The sequence below is a fragment of the Erythrolamprus reginae genome, chromosome 4 (genome assembly GCF_031021105.1).
Source record: "Erythrolamprus reginae isolate rEryReg1 chromosome 4, rEryReg1.hap1, whole genome shotgun sequence".
Taxonomy (NCBI): Eukaryota; Metazoa; Chordata; class Lepidosauria; order Squamata; family Dipsadidae; genus Erythrolamprus; species Erythrolamprus reginae.
The window spans coordinates 7,486,402-7,513,140 of record NC_091953.1 but is presented as its reverse complement, the minus strand read 5'-3'; the positions used below and the strand labels follow the sequence as shown (position 1 = coordinate 7,513,140).

The window sequence follows — 26,739 nt, the reverse complement described above, 5'->3', positions numbered from 1 at the left end:
GGCCGAGACTTTTTGTCGTTCCTGAACAGAAATGCTAAAATCAAGGGCTTTGTCTTCCCGAGATGTTCAGAAACTGCATCTGTGCGTTTGTAACAAGCTGCCGGTGAGCCGAAGCCAAGATAGAACTGTGTTATTTCTTACTACTGGACTTTGCTTTGCAATCTATACATATATCATGCTTGTGTGAAAAAATGAAGAGAGTTTTATTTCAAAGAAGTGAGGTTCTGAGCCTTGGAAAATTACCGGATACCGCAAGCAGAACAAATATGGGTTTAAATTATCTTTTTAAATTGCTCTTTTTATGTTGCTCTCTTTGTTGTGAGCCACCCAGAGTCCTTTAAAAAAAATAATTCTTATCTTATTTTTATTTAAATGTTTTATTTTTGTTTTTATTACATAAATAAATATATCTATTTACAGATCATTGCCCATTTTTGGTATACATTCTCAAAAGTTTTCAATAATATAGCACATAGGTAGAAACACGCAATAGGAAGGGATGGATCTTACATCAATCTCAGTTATTATAGAAACATAGAAACATAGAAGATTGACGGCAGAAAAAGACCTCATAGTCCATCTAGTCTGCCCTTATACTATTTCCTGTATTTTATCTTACAATGGATCTATGTTTATCCCAGGCATGTTTAAATTCAGTTACTGTGGATTGACCAACCACGTCTGCTGGAAGTTTGTTCCAAGGATCTACTACTCTTTCAGTAAAATAATATTTTCTCATGTTGCCTTTGATCTTTCCCCCAACTAACTTCAGATTGTGTCCCCTTGTTCTTGTGTTCACTTTCCTATTAAAAACACCCCTCCTGAACCTTATTTAACCCTTTAACATATTTAAATGTTTCGATCATGTCCCCCCTTTTTCTTCTGTCCTCCAGACTATACAGATTGAGTTCATTAAGTCTTTCCTGATACGTTTTATGCTTAAGACCTTCCACCATTCTTGTAGCCCGTCTTTGGACCCGTTCAATTTTGTCAATATCTTTTTGTAGGTGTGTTAATAATTAAAAAGAAGGGAGGAAGAGAAAAGAAAATAGATTTTTAACATGTAGCCATCTTACAACACTCCGTGGCCTGCATTGGCTGCCCATCAGTTTCCGGTCACAATTCAAAGTGTTGGTTATGACCTTTAAAGCCCTACATGGCATTGGACCAGAGTACTTCCGGAACCGCCTGCTGCCACACGAATCCCAGCGACCGAAAAGGTCCCACAGAGTTGGCCTTCTCCGGGTCCCGTCGACTAAACAATGTTGTCTGGCGGGCCCCAGGGGAAGAGCCTTCTCTGTGGTGGCCCCGGCCCTCTGGAATCAACTCCCCCCCGGAGATTAGAACTGCTCCCACTCTTATAATTTATGTTTGGTATGTATGTGTTGTCTGGTTTCAATATGATAGGGTTTTAGTTATTTCTTTTAATATTAGATTTGTGCCACTATAATATTGTTTTTTATCATTGTTGTGAGCCACCCTGATTCTTCGGAGAGGAGCGGCATACAAATCTAATAAATTATTATTATTATTATTATTATTATTATTATTATTATTATTATTATGTCAGTACAACACAGCAAACGAGATCGCTATGCTGGATTTCGTATTTTATCACCAGTCGGGCACTTCCCAAGCACCTAGGACTGAGTGATGTAGTGGCGAATTATGTTTGCCGATCCCAGTAAAGTGGCCTTTTGCAATTGACAGATGGAGATTTTGTCAATTCCAATGGCTTTCAAATGTCCGCTGAGATCCTTTGGTACTGTGCCCAGCGTGCCAAGTACCACTGGGACCACTTTCACGGGCTTATGCCAGAGTCGTTGCAGCTCGATTTTTAGATCTTCATATTTCACTAATTTCTCTAGCTGCTTCTCCTCAATTCTGCTGTCCCCTGGGATTATGATGTTGATGATCCATACTTTCTTTTTCTCCATGATCACAATGTCTGGTGTGTTATGCTTCAGAATTCGATTATTATTATTATTATTATTATTATTATTATTATTATTATTATTATTATTAAATGCAGGTTTAAATTTAAAAAAAAAAACAACCCAGGAGAAAGGTGGCAAGTCATGATTAACCATATGGAGAGATACTCAATTAATTGGGTACAAGTGTGATCTAAGGCTTACAGTTCTTAGGGAGTTGAGTGGCATATGAATTGAACTAATAAATAAATAAATAAAATTCAGCTTTTCCTTTTCCCAGTTCCTTCATGTTTCTGCCCCCCCCTTCTATCTTTCAGAAGTATCATTATCAAGATGAAGATGCTCCACATGACCATAGTTTGCCTCGTTTAACCCATGAAGTGAGAGGTCCAGAACTAGTCCACATTTCTGAAAAGAACTTATCGCAGATAGAAAATGTCCACGGATATGTCCTGCAGTCCCACATCTCGCCTCTGAAGGTCAGTAAAGCTCCTTCATGACCGTAATGTCTGAGATAGATGAAAACCACAAAGGATAGAGGTATGTCTTGTCTGTTGAGAACGATGCTCTGGTAGACCTCAACTTACAACCGTCCGTTGAGTGACCATTCGATGTTACGACGCTGGGAAAAAAATTCACTTTTCATACTGATGAAATTCAGACACTTGGCAACTGTTCTGTCGAGCTCTCTGGTAGAATCCTCCCAAAAATGCACAGATACAATTTCAGACACACACACGTTTGAAAATTCCAAACAATGTTCTTTATACCGAAAAATGCAAATAAACGAAGCCCTCTTTTTGTATAGCAAAGAGCACTTGTCTCCAAACAAATTGGTAATTTGTACAAGTCCCTTATTCAGTTTTGTGATACTTAGACTGCAGCTGTGAGGCAATTCACAATCCTTCTTCTTTCACAAAGCGAAACACACTTTGCTCTGGTTTAGCTTCAAAGCGGGGAAAAATCAGCACACAAAGATCAGAGTCAGCAAAGCAGGCATGAAACACAACGATCAGATAACCCTCCACAATGGCCAAACCCACAGGCTGCTATTTATAGCAGCCTCACTAATGACCACAGCCCCACCCAACCACAGGTGGCCTCATTTTCTTTGATAATAATCTCTCAGTTGGTGCTGCCTATGCATCGCTCTCTGCATGCGTGGCTGTATCATTAACTCTTGTTCTGAATCCAAGGAGGAGCGAGATAATTGATCTCCTTCTGAGCTGTCTGCCCCACTCTCCTCCTCCCTGTCACTCATGTCTTCTTGGTCAGAGGAGCCTTCATCAACAGATTCCACCGGGGGCAAAACAGGCCTGCAGCATGTGGATGTCTCCCCCACATCCACAGTCCTTAGGGCAGGAGCTGGGCCAGAGCTAACCACAACAGCAACTGGCATGGGTTTATGACTGTTGCTGTGATCCTCTTGTGACTTGACAAGGAAAGTCAACGGGGAAGCATTAGCAATAGCACATAGACTTATTGTATATTGCCCCCCAACAATCTGGCTCCTCATTTTACCCACCTTGGAAGAATAGAAGGCTGAGTCAACCTTGAGCCTGGTGAGATTCGAACTGCCAAATTGCAGGCAGTTGGCAGAAGTGGCCTGCAGTATCGCGCTATAACCACTGCGCCACCACGGCTCATAGATTCACATAACAACCCTGTTACTAAGTTAATAACATCAGTGATTCATATAATGGCAAGAACAGTCGTAAAACAAGCCAAAAAAATCACTTAGCAACAGAAATTTTGAGTTCAATTGTGGTTGTAAGTCGAGGACTACTTGTACAAATTGTAACTGTTTTGAGTGTGGTGAAGCTCTGACGAATCTTTTATCTGCAACAGGTTTTGTTCCTGTTCTCTATTGAAGTGTTGTTTGGCAGAGAAATGACATAATGACGTGAATGGATATTGTCCAGAAGAGAATATGTTTCCCAGATTCTAAGCCACATTCATGGCAATCTTACATAAAAATTATCTTACCAGCTGAAAATAGTCAGACTCTTTGGTGTCTTTGTACAAAAACTGAAGAACGAGATACAAATCGAAATTAAATGAGGTTTCAAATGCAAAACTAAACCTGGCATCGTGTTAAGTCGTTCCTCCCCAAACCACATTTTCGTCAGCTTGTAGAAAGAAATAAGGGTGGGGTTCATGCATTCTTTGGACAGGGGAACTGCTGCAGAAATTACTCATTCAGAAGTCCCTTTGCACCTTGTTTTGTGGTGGAAGTTAGAAAAAGTCTCTAAGCAATCCAGACCCAAAACATATAGAGCAGGGGTATCCAATCTTGGCAACTTTAGGACTTCAATTCCCAGAATCTCTCAGACGCATCTCTCAGATCGAAGACGACGTCGTTCTAAATTGTCTAAGCCCAAAATTTCAAGTCTGGTGGTGGAATAAGGTATTTTGTTGCGAGCGGAGGAGTGGAGGACTCTTCTTGTGTACAAATATTTCTGGACTCTCTTGATTGTATTAATGTCTGATATGCAGTGCGGGTTCCAGACAGGTGAACTGTATTCGAGAATTGGTCTAGTGAATTTTTGTATGCTCTGGTTAGCAATGTAATATTGCTAGAGAAGAAGCTACACAAGATTAGATTAACAATTCTTAGTGTCTTTTTGGCAATGTTACTACAGTGGGCTTTGGCACTTAGGTCATTAGATATGAGTACTCCAAGGTCGTTGACAGGGTGAGGGTCATCTACAAGGTTGTGTCCTCCAAGCTTATATTTTGTGTTCTGGGTTTTTTTCCAATGTGTAAAACAGAGCATTTGTTGATTGAGATTTGAAGTTGCCAGTTGTCTAACCATTCTGAGAGTGGGTCTTCTCCAGGTCCCGTCAACCAAACAATGTCGCTTGGTGGGACCCAGAGGAAGAGCCTTCTCTGTGGCGGCCCCGACCCTCTGGAACCAACTCCCCCCAGAGATTAGAATTGCCCCCACCCACCTTGCCTTTCGTAAGCTGCTTAAAACCCACCTCTGCCGCCAGGCATGGGGTAACTAAGATACACTTTCCTCCTAGGCCTTCACAATTTTATGTATGGTATGTTTGTATGTATGATTGGTTTTTATATAATGGGTTTTTAACTGTTTTTTAGTATTGGATTTTGTTGTACTGTTTTACTGCTGTTGTTAGCCGCCCCGAGTCTGCGGAGAGGGGCGGCATACAAATCTAATAAATAATAAATAAATAATAATAATAATAATAATAATAATAATAATAATAATAATAATAATAATTCTGATACATGGTCAAGTACTTTTTAAACGTAGCAGCATTGTCGGTGATGTTAAATAGTTTAACATCATCAGCAAAGAGAACACAGTTGCTTCTATGATCACAAGGGTCGTTTATGTAAAGTATGATGAGTGTTGGTCCTAAAACGCTGCCTTGAGGGACACCACTGTTGACAGGTGCAAGATTTGACAGAACATTCTTTATTTTCACCACTTGTTGTCTGTTTGACAGAAACACAGTTATCCAATCATGTAGGAGTCCAGAAATGCCATAAGATTTTAGTTTAAGGAGTAGGAGGAGTGTACCACTGGATCAAAGGATTTACAAAAGTCTATGTAAATTGTGTCTATTGTTTTACCCTGATCGAGTTGTGCAGTCCATATGTTTTTGCAGTGTAGAAGGTGCAGATTACAGGATATTTTTTTTCCTGAAACCAAATTGTTTGTTAGAGAGTGGATTGTTAGTTTCTAAATGGAAGGTAATGGATTGGTTTATGATTCATTCCATGACTTTGCAGGTGATGCAACATAAAGAGATTGGTCTGTCATTTTCAACATTAGCAAACATGGGTGACTTGTGGCTTTTCTCATGAAGTTTGATTTCCAACTCCATCAACCATAGTCAGGGGGATGGGAATGATGCAAAGTGGAGCTCAGTAACATTTGGAGAACCTTGTTGTGGGATTTCTAAGGCTCATCCTATTGCTCCTTGTGGTGAGTAGTTTACCCTCATCACATCCCTTGTGTGCTGTATCATTCGATCCTATTGTCAGTCCTTGAGTTTGGAAATAACAAGAGTTTTAATGCAATTGTTTTCAGATTAAGCTACGGGTACAAACATCTGTTTCCTTCCTATGCATATTGGTGCATTTGATCTCCTTTCCTAAATCTGATGCTTTCAAGGTAGGTTTGGATTGTAACCTCCAAGCTGTTGGAAGATTCTGGGAGTTTCAACCTCAACAGGCTTGGAGGGTGTTGTGAGTGATCCTTGTCAGCCTCAGGAAATGTCTGATTCTGAAGACAAAGAGGCAAGTAGCTTAGTTTATCCTGGGTTAGGGAGGTTATCAGATGGTAGGGGAGATGGGAGTGAAGTTTACAGTGATTCAGAAGTGCCTTGGGGGCTGACATTATTATGGAAAGTGGTTCCCTATCAGATAATGATGAGTTATCACACTGCAAGTGATTAGATCCAACATATAGAAGAAAAATCAAAAGAAGAGAAGAAATCCAAGGTAAGAGGTATTAATCTGCAGTTTAGTAGCTCTGGGCATGGGATAGGTCACTTCCAGGAGAAATCAGAAAAGGCTGTGTTCTGACAACTGATTGACAAAGTATGGCGTGTGTTTCATTAGCTTCCTGAAAAGGAAACCATAGATAATCATGAGAGACTGTTCAAATGAGCAAGAAGCAGTTTTGCATACTACTCTGTTTTGTGCCGGTAAGATTTTTGCTTAAGTAGAGATGTATAGTCTGTTATCTCCCAGCTATTCAGAATGGAATGTTAATTGCATCATAAAACAATTAACTCCCTGCCAATAGAGAAATTCCAGTCCTGCTGCTTGCTTGCTATCAGAATATATTCCGTGTGTATGTGAACTGTCAAAGAGAAATAAAGGGTTTACTTGTTTGAAGATTGAGTCTTTGGAGAATTTGTGGGATCAGTAGTTGTGCCTAGAACAGAGGGTAGTTGGCCTTCAAGGACATCTGGCAAGGATTGTAACATTAAAGTTATTAAAGTTCATACAAAACAGTTTCTTGTTGTCCAGTCACTACTGGTGTGCTATGGACCACAGCACACTGGTCCCTTTCCCACACACACACCCTCCACTGCCTTCACAAGTGGGAGGTGAAAACTCTGGGACTTGCTGTTTGCTCCAAAGATTCAAAAGGACTCCTGAAACGTCGTTGCTCATTCCAGGTTGTCTTTGTTTGTTTTTCCCTGTGTTTTTTGTATGCAGCTGAAGTAAGCCTTGCACTGTTTTTGGACACTAAAAACTGTTTTTGAGTAAGCCATTTTTGTTTATCTAATACAAATTTGCTGATTAGCAGAGCACGTGTGTGTTTGATTTATTTTCCTTGGACTATTACGCATTGCCGAGCCAGTTAGGCAGAACAATATCTAATGTTTCTTCTTATTTTTTCTTGTTACTAGTATCATGTATATGAATATTATTATATCTTTACATACCTCCAATATGTACTTGACAAAACAAATAAATAAATACAATAAAATAGAGGAATTTAAAGCAAAGAAGAATATGGTTTATTAGCCTTCAACAAACCCTTTTCTTTCCCCAAGCCTTCATCCCTGCTATACTGTGTTAGAACACTGGATGGTGCAGTGAACTGGCAATCTTTTTAATCTGGGGGGATCGTTTTGAGACCGAGAGAAATTAGGAAGAAATCATGGCAAGAGAAGATCCTTGTCCGTTATGTCTCTGCAGCAGTGCTTTTAAAGAAGGCGATGTGTTTTTTGCAGTCAAAAGGGTGGGAGTTATTAGGTACAAAGTTTAACTTTAAGCAGGTGGTCCCCAACCGTGTCAACGTTAAGACCTGTGGACTTCACCTCCCAGAATTCCTCAGCCAGCGATGCAGATTCTGGTGTGCTTCCACCTGAGGAATTCTGGGAGTTGAAGTCCACAAACCTTAGCTATGGCACGGTTGGAGGAGCCTGGCTTAAACCAATCATGTAGAAGACAGAAAAGTGGTCTTTTTTGAAGATGCTTTGAAGATTCAGATAATAGACTGGACTGTATTGAACTGGACTGGGCTGGACTAGAATGGACTGGACTGGACTGCCCCTTTTCATATTCTATTCTATTCTATTACATATTCTATTCTATTTGTCTGAAATTCTATTTTATTCAATTCTCTCCTTTCCTCCTCTTCCCTTCTTTTCCCCCCTCTTCACTTCTCTTCCCTTTTCTCTTCTCTTCTATCTTCTCTTCTCTTCCCTTCCTCTATTCTATTCTATTCAGACAGTCTCAAAATGGGTGAACAGTGCAGTCAGGTGGTTGGAATACTGTGTTCAGTTCTGGAGACCTCACCATAAAAAGATATTGACAAAATTGAACGGGTCCAAAGACGGGCTACAAGAATGGTGGAAGGTCTTAAGCATAAAAGGTATCAGGAAAGACTTCATGAACTCAATCTGTATAGTCTGGAGGACAGAAGGGAAAGGGGAGACAGGATCGAAACATTTAAATATGTTAAAGGGTTAAATAAGGTCCAGGAGGGAAGTGTTTTTAATAGGAAAGTGAACACAAGAACAAGGGGACACAATCTGAAGTTAGTTGGGGGAAAGATCAAAAGCAACATGAGAAAATATTATTTTACTGAAAGAGTAGTAGATCCTTGGAACAAACTTCCAGCAGACGGGGTTGGTAAATCCACAGTGACTGAATTTAAACATGCCTGGGATAAACATAGATCCATTGTAAGATAAAATACAGAAAATAGTATAAGGGCAGACTAGATGGACCATGAGGTCTTTTTCTGCCGTCAGACTTCTATGTTTCTATGTTTCTATTCTATTCTATTCTATTCTATTCTATTCTATTCTACTCTACTCTACTCCACTCCACTCTATTCTATTCTATTCTATTCTGTCGCTGCTTGGTTTGATGGCTGAAAATGTATGAACAATGGGAACGAATGCATAATCTCCCTCCCTCCCTCTACCCCCCCTTTCACCCAGACACTTCAAGGGAAGCCTTTTCCAACTCCTCAATTCATCTGCAATTCAAATACTGCAGTTCATAATGATCTCTCATTCATCCTCTGTCTGATTAAAGCACCATCATCGCCCTGTCCCTCCAGGGAAGAGATCTAATCAGTTGACAGGCTAATAAACATTGCAGTTTGCTAAAAGGAGACCCGGAGCTTTTGTAATCATAGGGTTGGTGTTTTCCTTTCTCCTGTCCTTTCTGTCTTTCTACCTTCTCCTTAAAGTAGAGGTTTAGTCAGTCTGACAAAACTGTACTCTGTGTGAGTTAAGTGGCCTGTCCTTATTGACAGCACCAAGGTGGAAAGAAGAATTAGGATTGGAATCACTCAGGGACATGTTAAGAGGGAGAAAGGGGAAGTAAAAAAGGGGGAGAGAAGGAGTGAGAAGATAGAGAGAGGAGATAGAGGAAGGGAGGGGAGTGTAAAGAGAAAAAGAAAAACAGACTGATAAATAACGACATAAAGTAGGTGCAAAATAGGATAATGATTCATGACTGATTGGATAAAGATGTATAATTATGTTTGTTACTGTTCTGCCGGGCTCTCTGATAGGAGCTTGCCGAAAATTCAAGGGTACAAATTTCAGACACACACACAAATTTGAAAATTCAAAACAACGTTCTTTATCCCAAAATTCAAAATAAACTAAGCATCTTTTTGTATTGCAAAGAGCACTCTTCCCAAAACAACCAGGTAGTCTGTACAATTTCCCTTAAGCAGTCATTAAGTACTTAGCCAGCAGCTGTGAAGAAACTTCACACCCCTTCTTCTTCCAACGAAGTGAGACACACACACATGTTGCTCTGCTTTGGTTTCAAAGGCGTGAAAAAACAACAAAGTCCAGCATACAAGATTTCTGACAAACTGCGATCAGATATTCTTCCACAATGGCCAAACCCACATGCTGCTATTTATAGCAGCAGCCCTAATTACTGGAGCCCCACCCAAACACAGGTGGCCTCCCTTATTTCCTGTAATATGTTCTTACTTGGTCTCTTCTATGCATAATTCTGCGCTTGCGTGGGTCCAAAATGTCATCATCTGAATCAATAGAAGATAAGGGAGAATGACTGCCTTGGCTGTGTGCCAAGCCCTCCTCTGCCAAGTCACTCCCACCTTCTTCTTTGTCCAAGGAAACTAAACACTGAACTGATTCTATCAGCAATAACACAGGCCTGTGACATGTTGAAGTTTCCCCTGCATCCACCTCCCCATTCCCTGGGGCAGGAGCTGGGCCAGAGCCAACCACAACAGTTACTGATACGTTTTAAGTACAGGGGTTGGACAAAACAATGGAAACACTTGACTTTTTGGCATCATAATGTTTGAACATGTTCAAATCAATCAAAACGTGACATATTTTAATGTTCTTTTAAAAAAAAATTCTATTATTTGATATATATTTTTAAACTCCCCCCCCCCCTTTTTTTTACAGAAATTTAAGGAAATTGGTTATAACCTTCTAGAAATGGCAGACCTCTCAGACTTTCGAAGAGGCCAAATTGTTGGTGCTCGAATGGCAGGCGCTAGTGTCACAGAAAGTGCCCGAATGTTTGGCATTTCAAGAGGACATGTCTCAAAAGTCATGACTGCTTTTGAAAGAGAAGGGAAAACGTCCTCAGCCAAGCAAGTCTGGTCAAAAGTCGAAGTTGTCTGAGAGAGACCATTGGACTCTAAAGCGAATTGTTAGAGCGGATCGCAAGACCGCAGCTCCTAAAATCACTGCAGAGCTCAATAGACACATACAGAACCCAGTTTTCACAAAAACTGTTTGAAGGGAGCTTCACAAATCTGGATTCCAGGGAAGAGCTGCAAGGTGTTTCCATTTTTTTGTCCATGCACTGATGTATACTATGGATATTGGGGGGAAGGAAATGAAAAAGTTTTAGAAAAAAAGGTAGAAAGAAGAAGAGGTAGAATAGAATGGAATGGAATCAGCAATGAGTTACAAGCCAGACCGCTAAATTGTGCTCACCACGGCGGCTCATAAGTTCTTGTAGGACCAGCGCAATTTTGCTGCTGCACCTGTAGAGGTAGCAAAAATGTGCCCGTGTTTCAGTGAGGTTTTACCTGTGGCTCCATGCGTGATTTTGCTACCTTCACAACAGGTGCAGCAGCAAAATCACGCTGGTTCCACAAGAATTTATGAGCCGCCGTGGTGAGTGCAATTTAGCATTCCGGCTCGTAGCCCACCGCGGAATGGAATGGAATAGAATAGAAGGTCTTCAAACTTGACAACTTTAAAACTTGTGGGCTTCAACTCTCAGAATTCTCCAGCCAGCTTGAAGTCCACAAGACTTAAAGTTGCCAAGTTTGAGGAGCCCTGTTTAAGAGTGATGGCTTTATACTCTGCAGCATTTCAATTCTTCAGTTCATCCAAAGACATTTGTAGCTCATTTGCTGATAATCTCCAACCCTGTTGATCTTGGAATCCTGGGAACATTAAAAAAACCTATGAGTCAATTAGGGCTGGTTAAAGGACTGGAGGCTAAAACATATGAAAAGTGGTTGCAGGAAATGGGTGTGTTTAACTTAATAAAGAGAAGGACTAAAGTTGATACGATAGTAGGCATCCAATATTTAAGGAGCTGTCACAAATAGCACATAGGCTTATATATCGCTTTAACAGTGCTTTACAGCCCTCTCTAAGCACTTTACAGAGTCATCATATCACCCCCAACAATCTGGGTCCTCATTTAACCAAACCTGGAAGGTGGAACTCAACCTTGAGCCTGGTGAGATTTGAACTTCCAAATTGCATGCAGCCGGCAGTCAAGAAGAAGTAGCCTGCAGTACTGCATTCTAACCACTGTGCCACCACGGCTCATAAAAAAGAAGAAATCAACCTATGCTCCAAAGCACTTAAGGAAGGACAAGAATAAGCAATGGGTGGAAACTTTATCAAGGAGAGAAGCAACCTAGGACTACGGAGACATTTCAAGTTGCGGATGCTCCATCAGTCTAGAGATTGGACCAAACATTTTTGTCTGAAATGTCTAGGGTCTCCTTCTTCAGCAAAGGATGGGGCTAGAAGACCTCCAAGGTCCCACTCTTTAATTCTGTTCAGTTGGAGTCTATCCAAAACGTCATTCAATTGTCAAGGTTCCAGGTAGCATCCAAGTTAAATCAGAGTCTGAGTCAAAGTGCTCCTCAAAGTTCCCATTCATTGTCGGAGCCATCCTGGCACCTACTCTGGGAATCCAGAATCTCTGTTTCCCACTCAGTTAAAAGTTCACATTCCTTGTCTCTCCCCCCCCCCAAACGTGTCACATTGCCCGTGTTGGGTATTTTGATTGTTATTATTATTATTTGTATTAGCAGAATTCAGCTGGCTTAATTTGCAGCGGAGTTAGCATGGCAAGAAATAACACATGGTTCAGAATCCCATTTGTTAGCAATGAATGATCACTCCCTTCATAAAGATGAAAAAATACAATCTTTACTTACAATTCTGTTGATTCATGCAACTACAGATTGCAGGCAGATAAGTTTATATTCCAGTCCATATTAATAACTTTTGGATGGTCCCACGTGTGAGGATGGCTTTGGATTTCATCTCACACATGTGTCCTCAGCCGAGGACAATGGAGCACACAGGAGGTGGACAAGGAAGGGTCATTGTTGGCTTGTCTCGGTTAGCTATTAAACCTTCGACAATACCGAGCAGAGAATTTTAACAGAGAGTGGATGTGTGATAAAGCCAAGACACAGACTTAGTTAAGCATTATTTACATATAAACAAAATATAAACAATCCAGAATAAGCACGAAGCAAATACAGTATAATACGCACTGAGCAATTACAAGATTAGCACAAAGCAAAACACAATATAGATAACAAGCACGAAGCTAAAATACAATATAGATAAAAGCACAAAGCTTATACAAGCACGAAGCTTAGACACAACCCCCACATCTCTCAGGCAAAAGTAAAGGAAGTGACCGAGCAAAATAATGAGCTTTTATAGCTTCAATGAGGAAGTGATGAAATAGCCTTGAATATTAACTCTTCAAGTACAAGTTAACTCTTTGAGTGCACATTAACCCTTTAAGTACAAGTTTGGTACAGTTTACAATATGCAGTTTACAATGGTAATCCCTAACAGCCATGTACCCTGTACTAGCAGTCATCAAGGCGAAAAGAGGATCAAAAGAGGGGGAGCATCTACTTTGCAGAAGTTTATATAGTCTGCAGAGTACCTCCCCCTTTTGGTCATCAAAAGGTGACACACTGCTCAGTTAATTGCAACCTGGCCATACAGATGTGTTTACAAGACAGTGCAAGCACGTAGTAGAGTGGTTAAACCCAACAGCCCGCTCCGATTGTGCCAGCGTGGCCAGCCCTCCTTCCACTTCCGCCCAGGTGGGTGGGCATAGGATGGCCTTGAAGCGCTCAAAATAATGCTTTGTGGCAGCATCTGTTCTCTCAGGAAAATCACCCCCCCCAAGTCCCCATAAAAATCAGGCTTTCGAAAGATAGTGTGGCAAGCCCAGGGGTGGGCTACTGCCCGGACGGTGGGAGGAATGCAGCGGGGGTAGCGAAAATGGAGCTCCACCCCAGAGCACCCAATTTGCACTGAAAGATGTTGAAAGAAAATGCAGGGCGTCCTGCATAAGCCACGCCCACAATGTGCTAGTAAAAGTTCCACTGAGCAAGTCATTAATTTATCACCAACTTCTTCATTGGCTGGACACAATGATTTGTCCCTGTTTGCAGAAAGTCACAGAACAAAAGGCAAAATCCCAGTCGCCTAGAAACAGGAAATGAAATCAATTATTATCTGTCTCCTCTCCGTTTTCAATTTCATATGTTTGAAAGTGTTCTCATTTTTTTCCAAATCATAACAGTGCATTTGTAAGAGAGCTCCTTGTGGCTGTTAAGGCGTCGGTGCCCTTTCGTATCAAAACTCTCATTAACCGCTGGGGAAAGGGTATATCATCATTACGTTATTTTTTATTATTATGTTTTTACAACCAGACATCCAAGCTAAAATGACAAAGGGACAAATGAAATTTCTAGACCAAATGAACACAGGTTAAATTGCGGGAGCTAGAAGTCAATTATAAAATCTCTTCCACATTTCCAATATTTATTTATTAATTTATTAATCAGATTTGTATGCCGCCCCTCTCCGCAGACTCGGGGCGGCTAACAGCAATAATAATACAATGTAAACAAATCTAATATTTAAGCTAATTTAAAAAACCCCAATTTAGAAACCAATCATACATACTAGCATACCATGAATACATTTTATAAGCCTAGGGGGAGGAAGAGTCTCAATTCCCCCATGCCTGACGACAGAGGTGGGTTTTAAGGAGCTTATGAAAGGCTAGGAGGGTGGGGGCAACTCTGATATCTGGGGGGAGTTGGTTCCAAAGGGTCGGGGCCGCCACAGAGAAGGCTCTTCCCCTGGGTCCCGCCAAACGACATTGTTTAGTTGATGGGACCCAGAGAAGGCCAACTCTGTGGGACCTAACTGGTAGCTGGGATTCGTGCGGCAGAAGGCGGTCCTGGAGATATTCTGGTCCGGTGCCATGAAGGGCTTTGTAGGTCATAACCAACTAACTGTTCTGCTGGGCTCTCTGGTATGAGCCTCCTGAAAATTCAAGGGTACAAATTTCAGACACACACACGTTTGAAAATTCAAAACAATGTCCTTTATCACAAAATTCAAAAGAAACAAAGCACCCTTTTTGTATTGCAAAGAGCACTCGTCCCAAAACAACTTTGTAGGCTGTACAATCCCCTTAATCAGTCCTTAGGTACTTAGCTAGCAGCTGTGAAGAAACGTCACAGCCCTCCTTCTTCCAACGAAGTGAGACACACACACTTTGCTCTGCTTTGGTTTCAAAGGCGTGAAAAATCAACAAACAAAGTTCAGAAAACAGGAAAGCACGGTCCTGAAGAACTGCGATTAGCTAATCTTCCACAACGGCCAAACCAACATGCTGCTATTTGTATCAGCAGCTCTAATTACTAGAGCCCCACCCAAACACAGGTGGCCTCTCTTATCTCCTGTAATATGTTCTCAATTGGTCTCTTCTATGCATAACTCTGCGCCTGCGTGGGTCCAAGACTTCCGCATCCGAATCGACCGAAGATAATGGAGATTGGCTTCCTGGGCTATGTGGCAAGCCCCCCTCTTCCAAGTCACTCCCACCTTCTTCTTCGCCCGAGGAAACTGCACTACCTGACTCTGACGCAATAAAACAGGCCTATGACATGTTGATGTTTCCCCTGCATCCACCTCCACATTCCTTGGGGCAGGAGCTGGGCCAGAGCCCAGCTCTGTACAGTGGTACCTCTACTTACGAACTTAATTCATTCCGTGATCAGGTTCTTAAGTAGAAAAGTTTGTAAGAAGAAGCAATTTTTCCCATAGGAATCAGTGTAAAAGCAAATAATGCATGCGATTGGGGAAACCACAGGGATGGTGGAGGCCCTGTTTCTTCCCAGGAGATTCCCAGAGAGGCCCCATGGAGGCTTCTCCCTGCCTTTTCCGACCCTGTTTCCTCCCATGAGATTCCTAGAGAGACCCCACGGAGGATTCTCCATGCCTTTTCCAGCCCTGTTTCCTCCCATGAGATTCCTAGAGAGACCTCATGGAGGCTTCTCCCCGCCTTTTCCAGCCCTGTTTCCTCCCAGGAGATTCTGAGAGAGGCCCCACGGAAGATTTTCCCTGCCTTTTCTGATTACATTTTTGGAGGCTCAAGTTTGTACGTGGAAAATGGTTCTTGAGAAGAGGCAAAAAAATCTTGAACACCCAGTTCTTATCTAGAAAGGTCATAAGTAGAGGCGTTCTTAGGTAGATGTGCCACTGTACAGATAGTCCTTTAGGTCAGGGGTCTCCAACCTTGGTGAATCTAAGACTTATAGACTTCAACTTTAACCCCCCTGATGTAGAATCCATTTGGGTTGCCACCATGCTGATCTTCAAAAGCTTCCTTTATCTTTTAATCATTTCAACTTGCTTAGCGGGAGGGAATTGCCAGCAAAATTTTCTGAATTATTTATTCGCTCAATTTGAGCATACGAGAAGACATTTTAATTCAGAAAGGCGTGATAAACCACATTACTAGCTTGAATATATTTTTATTCCACCTCCAAGGAAAATCAACGCTTCGTGTAAATGTAGCAGCAACTGGTGATTCAATGATTGGCTCATTGATTCATAGGTGCTCATAAGAAATGATATTCTTCTTTTATTTTCTTGGGTTAGAAATAGCTCCATTCCTATCGTTTCTTTGAATTTCAAAAGCCTCACTAACATCTCAGTCTTTAGTTAAATCGGGTACTAACAGATGCAATTTAATCAGCTTTCTTAAAAGCAATGGATGGAAACTAACCAAGGAGAGAACCATTAACACTGGTTAATTGTTCTCACTGTCAGGAAATTTCTCCTTATTTCTAAGTTGGTTCGACGTTGATCAAATTCATGGTTTGCTATCAACATAGTTTTTCTGAAAATCAGAAGAAACTGCCGGGTTTTGGCAAAATCAGGGGTAAAATGATTGGTAATGGGATTATAGGACAACATGAAAGGTTCTACAGGGGGCCATGCTTCTGAGCACGTGAATTTTGGTCACCTGTATTATTGTTGTTGTTGTTGTTATTATTATGTCAGTACAACACAGCAAACGAGATCACTATGCTGGATTTCGTATTTCATCACCAGTCGGGCACTTCCCAAGCACCTAGGACTGCGTAATGTAGCGGCGCATTATGTATGCTGATCCCAGTAAAGCGGCCTTTTGCAATTGACAGATGGAGATTTTGTCAATTCCAATGGTTTTCAAATGTCCGCTGAAATCCTTTGGTACTGCGCCCAGCGTGCCAAGTACCACTGGGACCACTTTCACGGGCTTCTGCCAGAGTCGTTGCAGCTCGATTTTTAGATCTTCGTATTTCACTAATTTCTCTAGCTGCCTCTCCTCAATTCTGCTGTCTCCTGGGATTGCAATATCGATGATCCATACTTTCTTTTTCTCCATGATCACAATGTCTGGTGTGTTATGCTTCAGAATTCGGTCAGTCTGAAGTCGGAAGTCCCACAGCAGTTTTGCTTGCTCATTTTCGACCACTTTTTCGGGCTTATGATCCCACCAGTTCTTTGCCACTGGTAAATGGTAGTTCCGGCACAAGTTCCAGTGGATCATCTGTGCCACAGCATCATGTCTATGCTTGTAGTCAGTCTGTGCGATCTTTTGCACCAGCTGAGTATGTGATCGATTGTTTCATCTGTTTCTTTACACAGTCTGCACTTATTATTATTATTATTATTATTATTATTATTTATTAGATTTATATGCCGCCCATCCCCGAAGACTCGGAGCGGCTCACAACAACAATACAAAATACAAATCCAATGATTAAAAACAGAACGATTAAAACCCTTAATTTAAAAACAATCATACAATCCAAACAAACCATACATAAAACAGGACGGATGAGCGGAATCAATTTCCCCATGCCTGGCGGTATGGACACATCTACAGCCCACAATCCATTAGATGTCAAGGCTCCCTTCGAACATGATGGACGAACATCATCATGTCATAACTTTGAATAGTCACTGAGCGACCAGTCATAAGTGGGGGACGGCCGCAATGATTTCACCCTGCGTTTCATTTTCTTTTAATCGTCCTTCAGCAATGTTTTCTTGCTTTGGGCTCACTAGTGCCACTATCAATCAATAAATTTAAAAAATCCCTTGGATATCTTAATTGAATCTTGGGCACCATGGAAAAAGCTATCGCTCTGTTTTGGGATAATGGACATTGCTACTCATCAGAGGAGACAATCTGGGTTAAATGGTTTGGTGGACTGATTCAAGAGACAACCTTATCATTGCTCATTAGCAACCATGCCTCCAACAGACAATATCTCCATGTTTATACTTTCTTAAACATGACCTTAGGAACTAAGAGCCAACTCTTTATTTATTTTATTTTATCTATTTATTTATTTTTGCAATACACAATGAGGGTTTTAGTGGGTATATATCTATATAAACATAGTAAAATACATGATGAAGGTTATAGAGGAGATACTCATAGTAAAATATATCTAAAAAATAATAGAAAAGAAGGTATAGTAATAGAACATATCAATGAAAGAATAGAAGAAGAGATATAGAAGTAGAAGAAAGGTATAGGAGATATAGGAGAGCAATAGAACAGGGACGGAAGGCACTCTAGTGCACTTGTACTCACCCCTTACTGACCTCTTAGGAATCTGGATAGGTCAACCGTAGATAATCTAAGGGTAAAGTGTTGGGGGTTTGGGGATGACACTATGGAGTCCGGTAATGAGTTCCACGCTTCGACAACTCGGTTAATGAAGTCATATTTTTTACAGTCAAGTTTGGAGTGGTTAATATTAAGTTTAAATCTGTTGTGTGCTCTTGTGTTGTTGTGGTTGAAGCTGACGTAGTCGTTGACCGGTAGGAAGTTGCAGCATATGATCTTGTGGGCAATACTCAAATACTCTCATAGGGTATTCTATTTCAAATGGAGGAGTGAAGGGTTCTTTCACTCCTCCACTCGAAATAGAAACAGCACATTCATACCAAACATAAAACAAAGTATATATTAAAAAAAAAAGCCTGGGGGAAAGGTGTCTCAACTCCCCCATGCCTGGCAGTATAAGTGAGTCTTGAGTAGTTTACGAAAGACAGGGAGGGTGGGGGCAGTTCTAATCTCCGGGGGGAGTTGATTCCAGAGAGCCGGGGCTGCCACAGAGAAGGCTCTTCCCCTGGGGCCCGCCAAATGACATTGTTTGGTCGACGGGACCCGGAGAAGGCCAACTCTGTGGGACCTTATCGGCCGCTGGGATTCGTGCGGTAGAAGGCGGTTCCGGAGGTATTCTGGTCCAATGCCATGAAGGGATTTAAAGGTCATTACCAACACTTTGAATTGTGACCGGTAACCGATCGGCAGCCAGTGCAGGCCGCGGAGTATTGTAGAAACGTGATACTCTGTTGTTCCGACTGTACAATTTCCACATATTTCTCCGGATCTTACTGTAGCTTAGCAGGATTGTGTGTTACATTCTGCAGAGTGCAATGCTGTCGGACGGACAGATGTTTGCAGACCAGTGGGATTTGGAAGACCTTCGATGCCACCCGTAATTTTGTAATGCATGCTCACTTTAATACGTCGGTGTGCCAGGCATCTACTCTCAGATGTCTTAATCACTTGGGGGATTAGCAAAAAAAAAAAAAAAAGCGATTTAAAACATTCTGATTTTCTTTGTGAAGTGCTCGTTGAGATGACAGTCAATCTGTGGCTAAGAAGGGGAGGTGGAAGATGGCAGTGATGCTGCCAACACATTGTGAGTTCAAAAGAGGATGCCTGATTATTGCACAAATGATACCTTTGATGGAGAGATAATTAGATTGGAAAAAGGAACCAGATTTTTAGAGGCAGAAGAATCATTCTCTTTGTGTGGGTTTTTTTTTCTATCTTGGAGGGGGGAATTTAGTATGTGTGTGTAAGAGAGAGAGAGAAAGAGGGAGAAAGGAGGACAAAAGAGAAATGCATAGATGGAGAATAGAATTATTATTATTATTTATTATTATTATTTATTTGATTTGTATGCCGCCCCTCTCTGAAGACTCGGGGCGTCTCACAACAGTAATAAAAACAATATAGCGGTGGAACAAATCTAATATTAAAAAAATATATAAAATCCTATCATTATTTTAAAAAAACCAAACAGCACATTCATACCAAACATAAAACAAAGTATATATATAAAAAAAGCCTGGGGGAAAGGTGTCTCAACTCCCCCATGCCTGGTGGTATAAGTGAGTCTTGAGTAGTTTACGAAAGATAGGGAGGGTGGGGGCAGTTCTAATCTCCGGGGGGAGTTGGTTCCAGAGGACCGGGGCTGCCACAGAAAAGGCTCTTCCCCTGGGGCCTGCCAAACGACATTGTTTAGTCGATGGGACCCGGAGAAGGCCAACTCTGTGGGACCTTATCGGTCGCTGGGATTCGTGCGGTAGCAGGCGGTTCCGGAGGTACTTTGGTCCAATGCCATGTAGGGCTTTAAAGGTCATGACCAACACTTTGAATTGTGACTAGAATAGAATAGAATAGAATAGAATTTTATTGGCCAAGTGTGATTGGACACACAAGGAATTTGTCTTGGTGCAGATGCTCTCAGCATACATAAAAGGAAACGATACATTTGTCAAGAATCATGTGGTACAACACTTAATGATTGTCATAGGGGTCAAATAAGCAATGAAGAAACAATCAATATTAATAAAAATCTTAGGATACAAGCAACAAGTTACAGTTATGCAGTCCTAAGTGGGAGGAAAAGGATGATAGGAATGATGAGAAAAACTAGTAGAATAGAAGTGCAGATTTAGTAGAAAGTCTGACAGTGTTGAGGGAATTATTTGTTTAGCAGAGTGATGGCCTTCGGGGAAAAAACTGTTCTTGTATCTAGTTGTCTTGGTGTGCAGTGCTCTGTAGCGACGTTTTGAGGGTAGGAGTTGAAACAGTTTGGGTCGCGGTATTAAAAAGGTTGAGAACCACTGCTATAAACGGATGCTTGCAAGGGAATATAAATCCTTCCATTCCCCACCATCTACTCAGAACTGAAGAAGCTTCTTGAATGAGAAGCGAAACGTTTTTAGAAAAAGAAAACTGAATAAACAATCTCTCACTGCTAACCCATATTCTGAAAAAGACCTTGGAATACTAATACCGAATGACCTAAGTGCTAAAGCCCACTGCAACAATATCGCCAAAAAAGCCTCTAGAGTTGTTAACCTGATCCTACGCAGCTTCTGCTCAGGCAATCTCACACTACTCACAAGAGCCTACAAAACTTTTGCCAGACCCATCCTAGACTACTGCTCATCTGTCTGGAACCCATACCACATCTCAGACATCAACACCCTTGAAAATGTCCAAAGATATTTCACCAGAAGAGCCCTTCACTCCTCCACTCGAAACAGAATATCCTACGAAAATAGACTAACAATCCTGGGCCTAGAAAGCCTAGAACTACGGCGTCTAAAACACGATTTGAGTATTGCCCACAAGATCATATGCTGCAATGTCCTACCGGTCAATGACTACTTCAGCTTCAACCGCAATAACACAAGAGCACGCAACAGATTCAAACTTAATACGAACCGCTCCAAACTTGACTGTAAAAAATATGATTTCAACAATCGAGTTATCGAAGCGTGGAACTCATTACCGGACTCAATTGTGTCAACCCCTAACCCCCAACATTTCTCTCGTAGACTCTCCACGATTGACCTCTCCAGGTTCCTAAGAGGCCAGTAAGGGGCGTACATAAGTGCACTGGTGTGCCTTTCGTCCCCTGTCCAATTGTCTTTCCTTTCTTTCACCTATCTTATATATTCTCTTCCTTTCATATATCCTCTCCTCTAAGTTCACTTTCACCCTCTTTTATATTATCATGTCTATCTTTCTTCCTATGTATTTGTGTATTGGACAAATAAATAAATAAACCAACCAACCAACCAACCAACCAACCAACCAACCAACCAACAACAACCACGACCTAGATGACTGAGATTCTCTACATAGGCTGTTTAGCAATAAATCCGTTTATTTGGACCTTCTCAAATGGACCCTTTCATGCCTGGCCCCTGGTTTGATTTGACCATCTTCTCATGTGACAACATCAGATCATTGGAGTTCTGCCTCTAAAGGTAAAACTAACCTGGCCTAGTCATTGCAAAGAAATATATATATATATATAAGAAAAGTAACACAACTTCATTAGCAAATCAGAGCCATTCATTTATTTTATACTTTTATTTTTTGCATCTGAGCAGTTCCATTACTGTTGAGGGAGTGCTCGATTGTGCCATAAAAATATGGAAAAGTCAGATTTGTTTCGTTGGCTTAGAAATAAATTGCAGCAGAAATAAAAACACCCTTTCATTTCCAGAATTTCCATCCTCCCTTCCTTGTGAGAGTCCTTGAAATTTCCTCCTTTTTTTTAACGTTAAATAAAACCTCAGAACGTCAGTCAAACTTGATAAGTGACTGAATAAACTGGGCGCATTAATGTTTATAGAATAATAGTGCTGGTTTTCCGAAGGCTCCTAAAGCTATTTCAGAAACCTACCCCCTGATTTTAAAATTGTTTTCTCATTTTATTTCCTTTTAAACGCTGCTCTGCTTTTATTATCGCTGTTGTTTTTATGGGTTTGGTTTTATGTGGGGGGTTTTTGAGCTACCAAAAGTCACTTTTGGTCACGGCAGCATACAAGATATGATTGATGAATAAAATAAATATTAATATACACGGTGCGTTGGATATTGCTGGGGACTTCGAATTAGGCGATAGATTGTTTCTCCTCTCCATTCTAAATTATTTTATTTCGTGAGAATCTTTTTTTTTTCTGTCTCTCTCTTTAAGGCAGTGCTTCCCAATAATTTTCCGTTACACTCCTCCCAGTAAACATTTCGCCATGACCCAGGGGAAGAGCCTTCTCTGTGGCGGCCCCGACCCTCTGGAACCAACTCCCCGCCGAAGATTAGAATTGCCCCCACCCTCCTTGCCTTTCGTAAACTACTTAAAACCCACCTCTGCTGTCAGGCATGTGGGAAATGAGATCCTCTTTCCCCCTAGGCCTTTACAATTCTATGCATGTATGTATGTATGGTTGGTTTTTTATATTAATGGGTTTTTTAAATCATATTAATGGTTTTTTTTTAATCATCTCTAGTATCAGATTACCATTATACACTGTTTTATTGTTGCTATTAGCCGCCCCGAGTCTCCAGAGAGGGGCGGCATACAAATCCAATAGATAGATAGATAGATAGATAGATAGATAGATAGATAGATAGATAGATAGATAGATAGATAGATAGATAGATAGATAGATAGATAGATAGATAGATATTCTGCCAGTTTGGACTGGTTTGGGAGAATTGGTAGCGGAAATCATGTGCGAACCAGTAGCAGAAATAAAACCTCCTTATTTCCAGGTTGAATCTCTCCTTGGTCAGTTTCCATCCATTATTTCTTGTCTGACTTTTTGGTGCCTTGGAAAATAACTTAGAAACATAGAAACATAGAAGACTGATGGCAGAAAAAGACTTCATGATCCATCTAGTCTGCCCTTATACTATTTTCTGTATTTTATCTTAGGATGGATATATGTTTATCCCAGGCATGTTTAAATTCAGTTACTGTGGATTTACCAACCACGTCTGCTGGAAGTTTGTTCCAAGGATCTACTACTCTTTCAGTAAAATAATATTTTCTCATGTTGCTTTTGATCTTTCCCCCAACTAACTTCAGATTGTGTCCCCTTGTTCTTGTGTTCACTTTCCTATTAAAAACACTTCCCTCCTGAACCTTGACCCCCTCCTCTCTGTGGCAGCCCCTCAAGTATTGGAAGACTGCTATCATGTCTCCCCTGGTCCTTCTCTTCACTAGACTAACCATGCCCAGCTCTTGCAACCGCTCTTCGTATGTTTTAGTATGTTTTAGAATACCGCTTCTGGTTTGAAAATAGACATCTTCCTCTATCTTTTTTGAGAGTCTGACAGGTTTGGGAGGATCCCTTCTATTTATTTCTCTGCCTGTTATGCAGCTGAGGTCTCTTCCCCCTTTATCTAAATATTCCCTAGGCAGCATCTCTTTTCTTCCCTTTCCAAGGTCACTCTCACATTCCATTCCATTAGGTGCTTTTTTATAAAAAAAAAATCCATCTAGCTGAGAACCTCTCCTGAAAAACTCTTATCCAACTATTAAACAATTTTCTTTTTATTGGGCTTCATAGGCAACCAGCCACGTCATCTACAGACTGCACTAACTTGAATAATTCTTGTTGTTGTTGTTGTTCTTCTTCTTCTTCTTCTTCTTCTTCTTCTTCTTCTTCTTCTTCTTCTTCTTCTTCTTCTTCTTCTTCTCTTTCTTCTTCTTCTTCCTCTCCTCCTCCTCTTCCTCCTCTTCCTCCTCTTCCTCCTCTTCCTCTTCTTCTTCATCTTCTTCTCCTTCTTCTTCTCCTTCCTCTCCTCCTCCTCCTCCTCCTCTTCCTCTTCCTCTTCTCCTTCTTCTTCTTCTTCTTCTTCTTCTCCTCCTCCTTCTTCTCCTTCTTCTCTTTCTCCTTCTTCTTCTTCCTCTCCTCCTCCTCCTCATCTCCTCCTCCTCCTCCTCCTCTTCTTCTTCTTCTCCTTCTCCTTCTCCTTCCACTCTTCCTCCTCCTCCTCCTCCTCCCCCCTCCTCCTCCTCCTCCTCCTCCTCCTCCTCCTCCTCTTCTTCTTCTTCTTCTTCTTCTTCTTCTTCTTCTTCTTCTTCTTCTTCAATTGACGTTATTTATTGTCCATGAGAAAATGAATCTAAACTACAGAAACAAGCAAATAGCAAAAGAGATAACAAGCCAAGAATGACAGCATGCTGTATAGGAGCAAACAGCTCCAAACCTCTCTCGTTTGCATTGTAAATAAGCGGCAATTATTTACATCCCATCTGTTCTATAGGTACCATAAATTATCTGGAGTTGCATTACATTTTCTGAGGATTACCGAGATGGCATAGAAATTTCCTCTAAAGGGTTGCATCTGTTAGGCTGTTACGAAGACAAGGATGAGCATAATTACAATTGTTGTTGTATTGTATTCCAGGAAATGGTCGCCATAATAGATAATGAAGAGGTTTTGAACAAAATGGTCTCCACCTTTCCTATTTCAAACTTTTTGTGTTTGTCTTCTCGTTAAAAAGAATTAGATTTCTCCATATTTATGGCCTTCATAGTATCAGCAGAGGGCAGATGGCTCTCTTCGTTCTCTGGTTTGAGTTCAAATAAGTCCATCAAACAAGGCTGAGGTTTTACTAGCAACGGTTAATATAGTGTTGTATACTACATTTTCTCATGATTCTTGACAAATGTATCTTTTTCTTTTATGTACGCTGAGAGCATAGGCACCAAGACAAATTCCTTGTGTGTCCAATCACACTTGGCCAATAAAGAATTCTATTCTATTCGCCTGGTGGGACCCAGGGGAAGACCCTTCTCTGTGGCGGCTCCGACCCTCTGGAATCAGCTCCCTCCAGAGATCAGAACTGCCCCCACCCTCCTTGCCTTTCGTAAACTCCTTAAAACCCACCTCTGTCGTCAAGCATGGGGGAACTGAGACATCTCCCCCTGCCTATGTAGCTTTTATGCATGCTATGACTGTATGTATATTTTTTATATTGGGGTTCCTTGCTTTTTAGACTTTTTAAATGTACTATTGTTATTTTAGATTATAATTATTGGATTTGTTATTATGTATTGTTTTTATCACTGTTGTGAGCCGCCTCAAGTCTGCGGAAAGGGGCAGCATACAAATCTAATAAATAATAATAATAATAATAATAATAATAATAATAATAATAATAATAATAATAATATTCTATTGTAGAGATTCTTTGCTAGTATTTTATCCCCATTGTATTCTGATTTTGTGCTTTACAGGCGGTCCTTGACTTATGACCACACAATGGAGTCCAGAGTTTATATTGCTAACTGAGACATTTGCTAAGTGAGTTTTGTCCCATTTTTACGATTTACCTTGCCACATTTGTTAAGTTGAATCGCTGCATTTGTTAAATTAGTAATACTACCATTCAGTGACTCTGGCTTAGATTCACAGTGGTCATAGCTATTGCCCCCCGCCCCCGCCGCTATTGGCACCCTCCCGCGGGAGGCCGGCAAAGGTTGCTTTGAAAGTCGGCCCCCTCGCGCCCATGGCTTCTCGTCGCTTCCCCGAAAGCTGTGCGCGTGCGCACCCCAAAATACCCCCGCGTGCACCCTTTTTCACGGCCGCGCGCTCCTCATCCCCCTGCCAGCCCGCGGGGGGGGCGGGGAGGCGCCGGCAGCAGAAGGGAAGGGAGCCGCGGCCGCCCCTGCCTCCCCACGGTGCCTCCAGCCCCCTCGGCCTTTTGCCGCTGCCCCCCGCCCACCCCCTCTCCTCCTCCGCTGTCTCCTGCCTTTCGGCGTGGCTCCTCCCGCACCCGGAACACACGCCCTGCCCGTCTCACCTTTGCCGAGAGCACTTTCGTCCCGGGCTCTCAGCAAGGGGGTTGCAGGAGAGACGGGGCAGGCGTTCTCTCAGCGGAGGCTGGCGAAGGTGATATTCAATGTCGGGGGCGGGCGGGCGGTTGCGCGCGCTCCCTACCCCCCTGCTAGCCGCTCGGAATATTCAAAATAAGAAAAACCTTCGCCGGTGAAGGCTTTTCTTATTTTGAATATTCCGAGCGGCTAGCAGGGGGGTAGGGAGCGCACGCAACCGCCCGCGCGCCCCCGACATTGAATATCACCTTCGCCAGCCTCCGCTGAGAAGAACGGAGAGAGAACGAGAGTGAGTGAGAGCAACAGACAGCAAGATAGAGAGAAAGTGAGAAAGAGAGAGAGAGAAAGGGGGGAGAGAAAGAGATAGCAAGAGAGAGAACAAGAGAGAGAAAGAGTGTGAGAAAGAAAACAAGAGAGAGAGAGAGAGAGAGAAAGCAAGAGAGAGAGAGAAAAAACAAGAGAGAGAAAGTGAGAAAAAGAGAGAGAAAGAGGGAGGGAGAGAAAGAGAGAGAGAGAAAGAACAAGAGAGAGAGAAAGAAAATAAGAGAGAAAAAGAGATAGCAAGAGAGAGAGAAAGCAAGAGAGACAGATAGGGAGAGGAAAGGAGAGAGAGAAATGAGAACAAAAAGGGGAGAAAAAAGGAGAAATGATTGAGGCAGAGAATGAGAGGAGAGAGAAACAAAAGAGAGAGAGAGGGGTGATTCTTGAAGCATATGGTAAAAAGCACCCAAATAATAAGAAACGCCCCCCCAGCCCACACCTGTTTTTGA

General features: G+C 41.6%; 1 protein-coding gene across 1 annotated transcript in view; it reads left to right on the top strand.

Annotated features, from left to right (window-relative positions):
* The window catches only part of DLG2 (discs large MAGUK scaffold protein 2), a 1,028,485-nt gene that overhangs the window by 586,659 nt on the left and 415,087 nt on the right, over positions 1-26,739 (top strand). Inside the window, exon 7 of the mRNA XM_070749573.1 lies at positions 2,252-2,413. Within this exon, the coding sequence (XP_070605674.1) occupies positions 2,252-2,413 (162 nt within the window). The remainder of the gene's footprint in view (positions 1-2,251; positions 2,414-26,739) is intronic.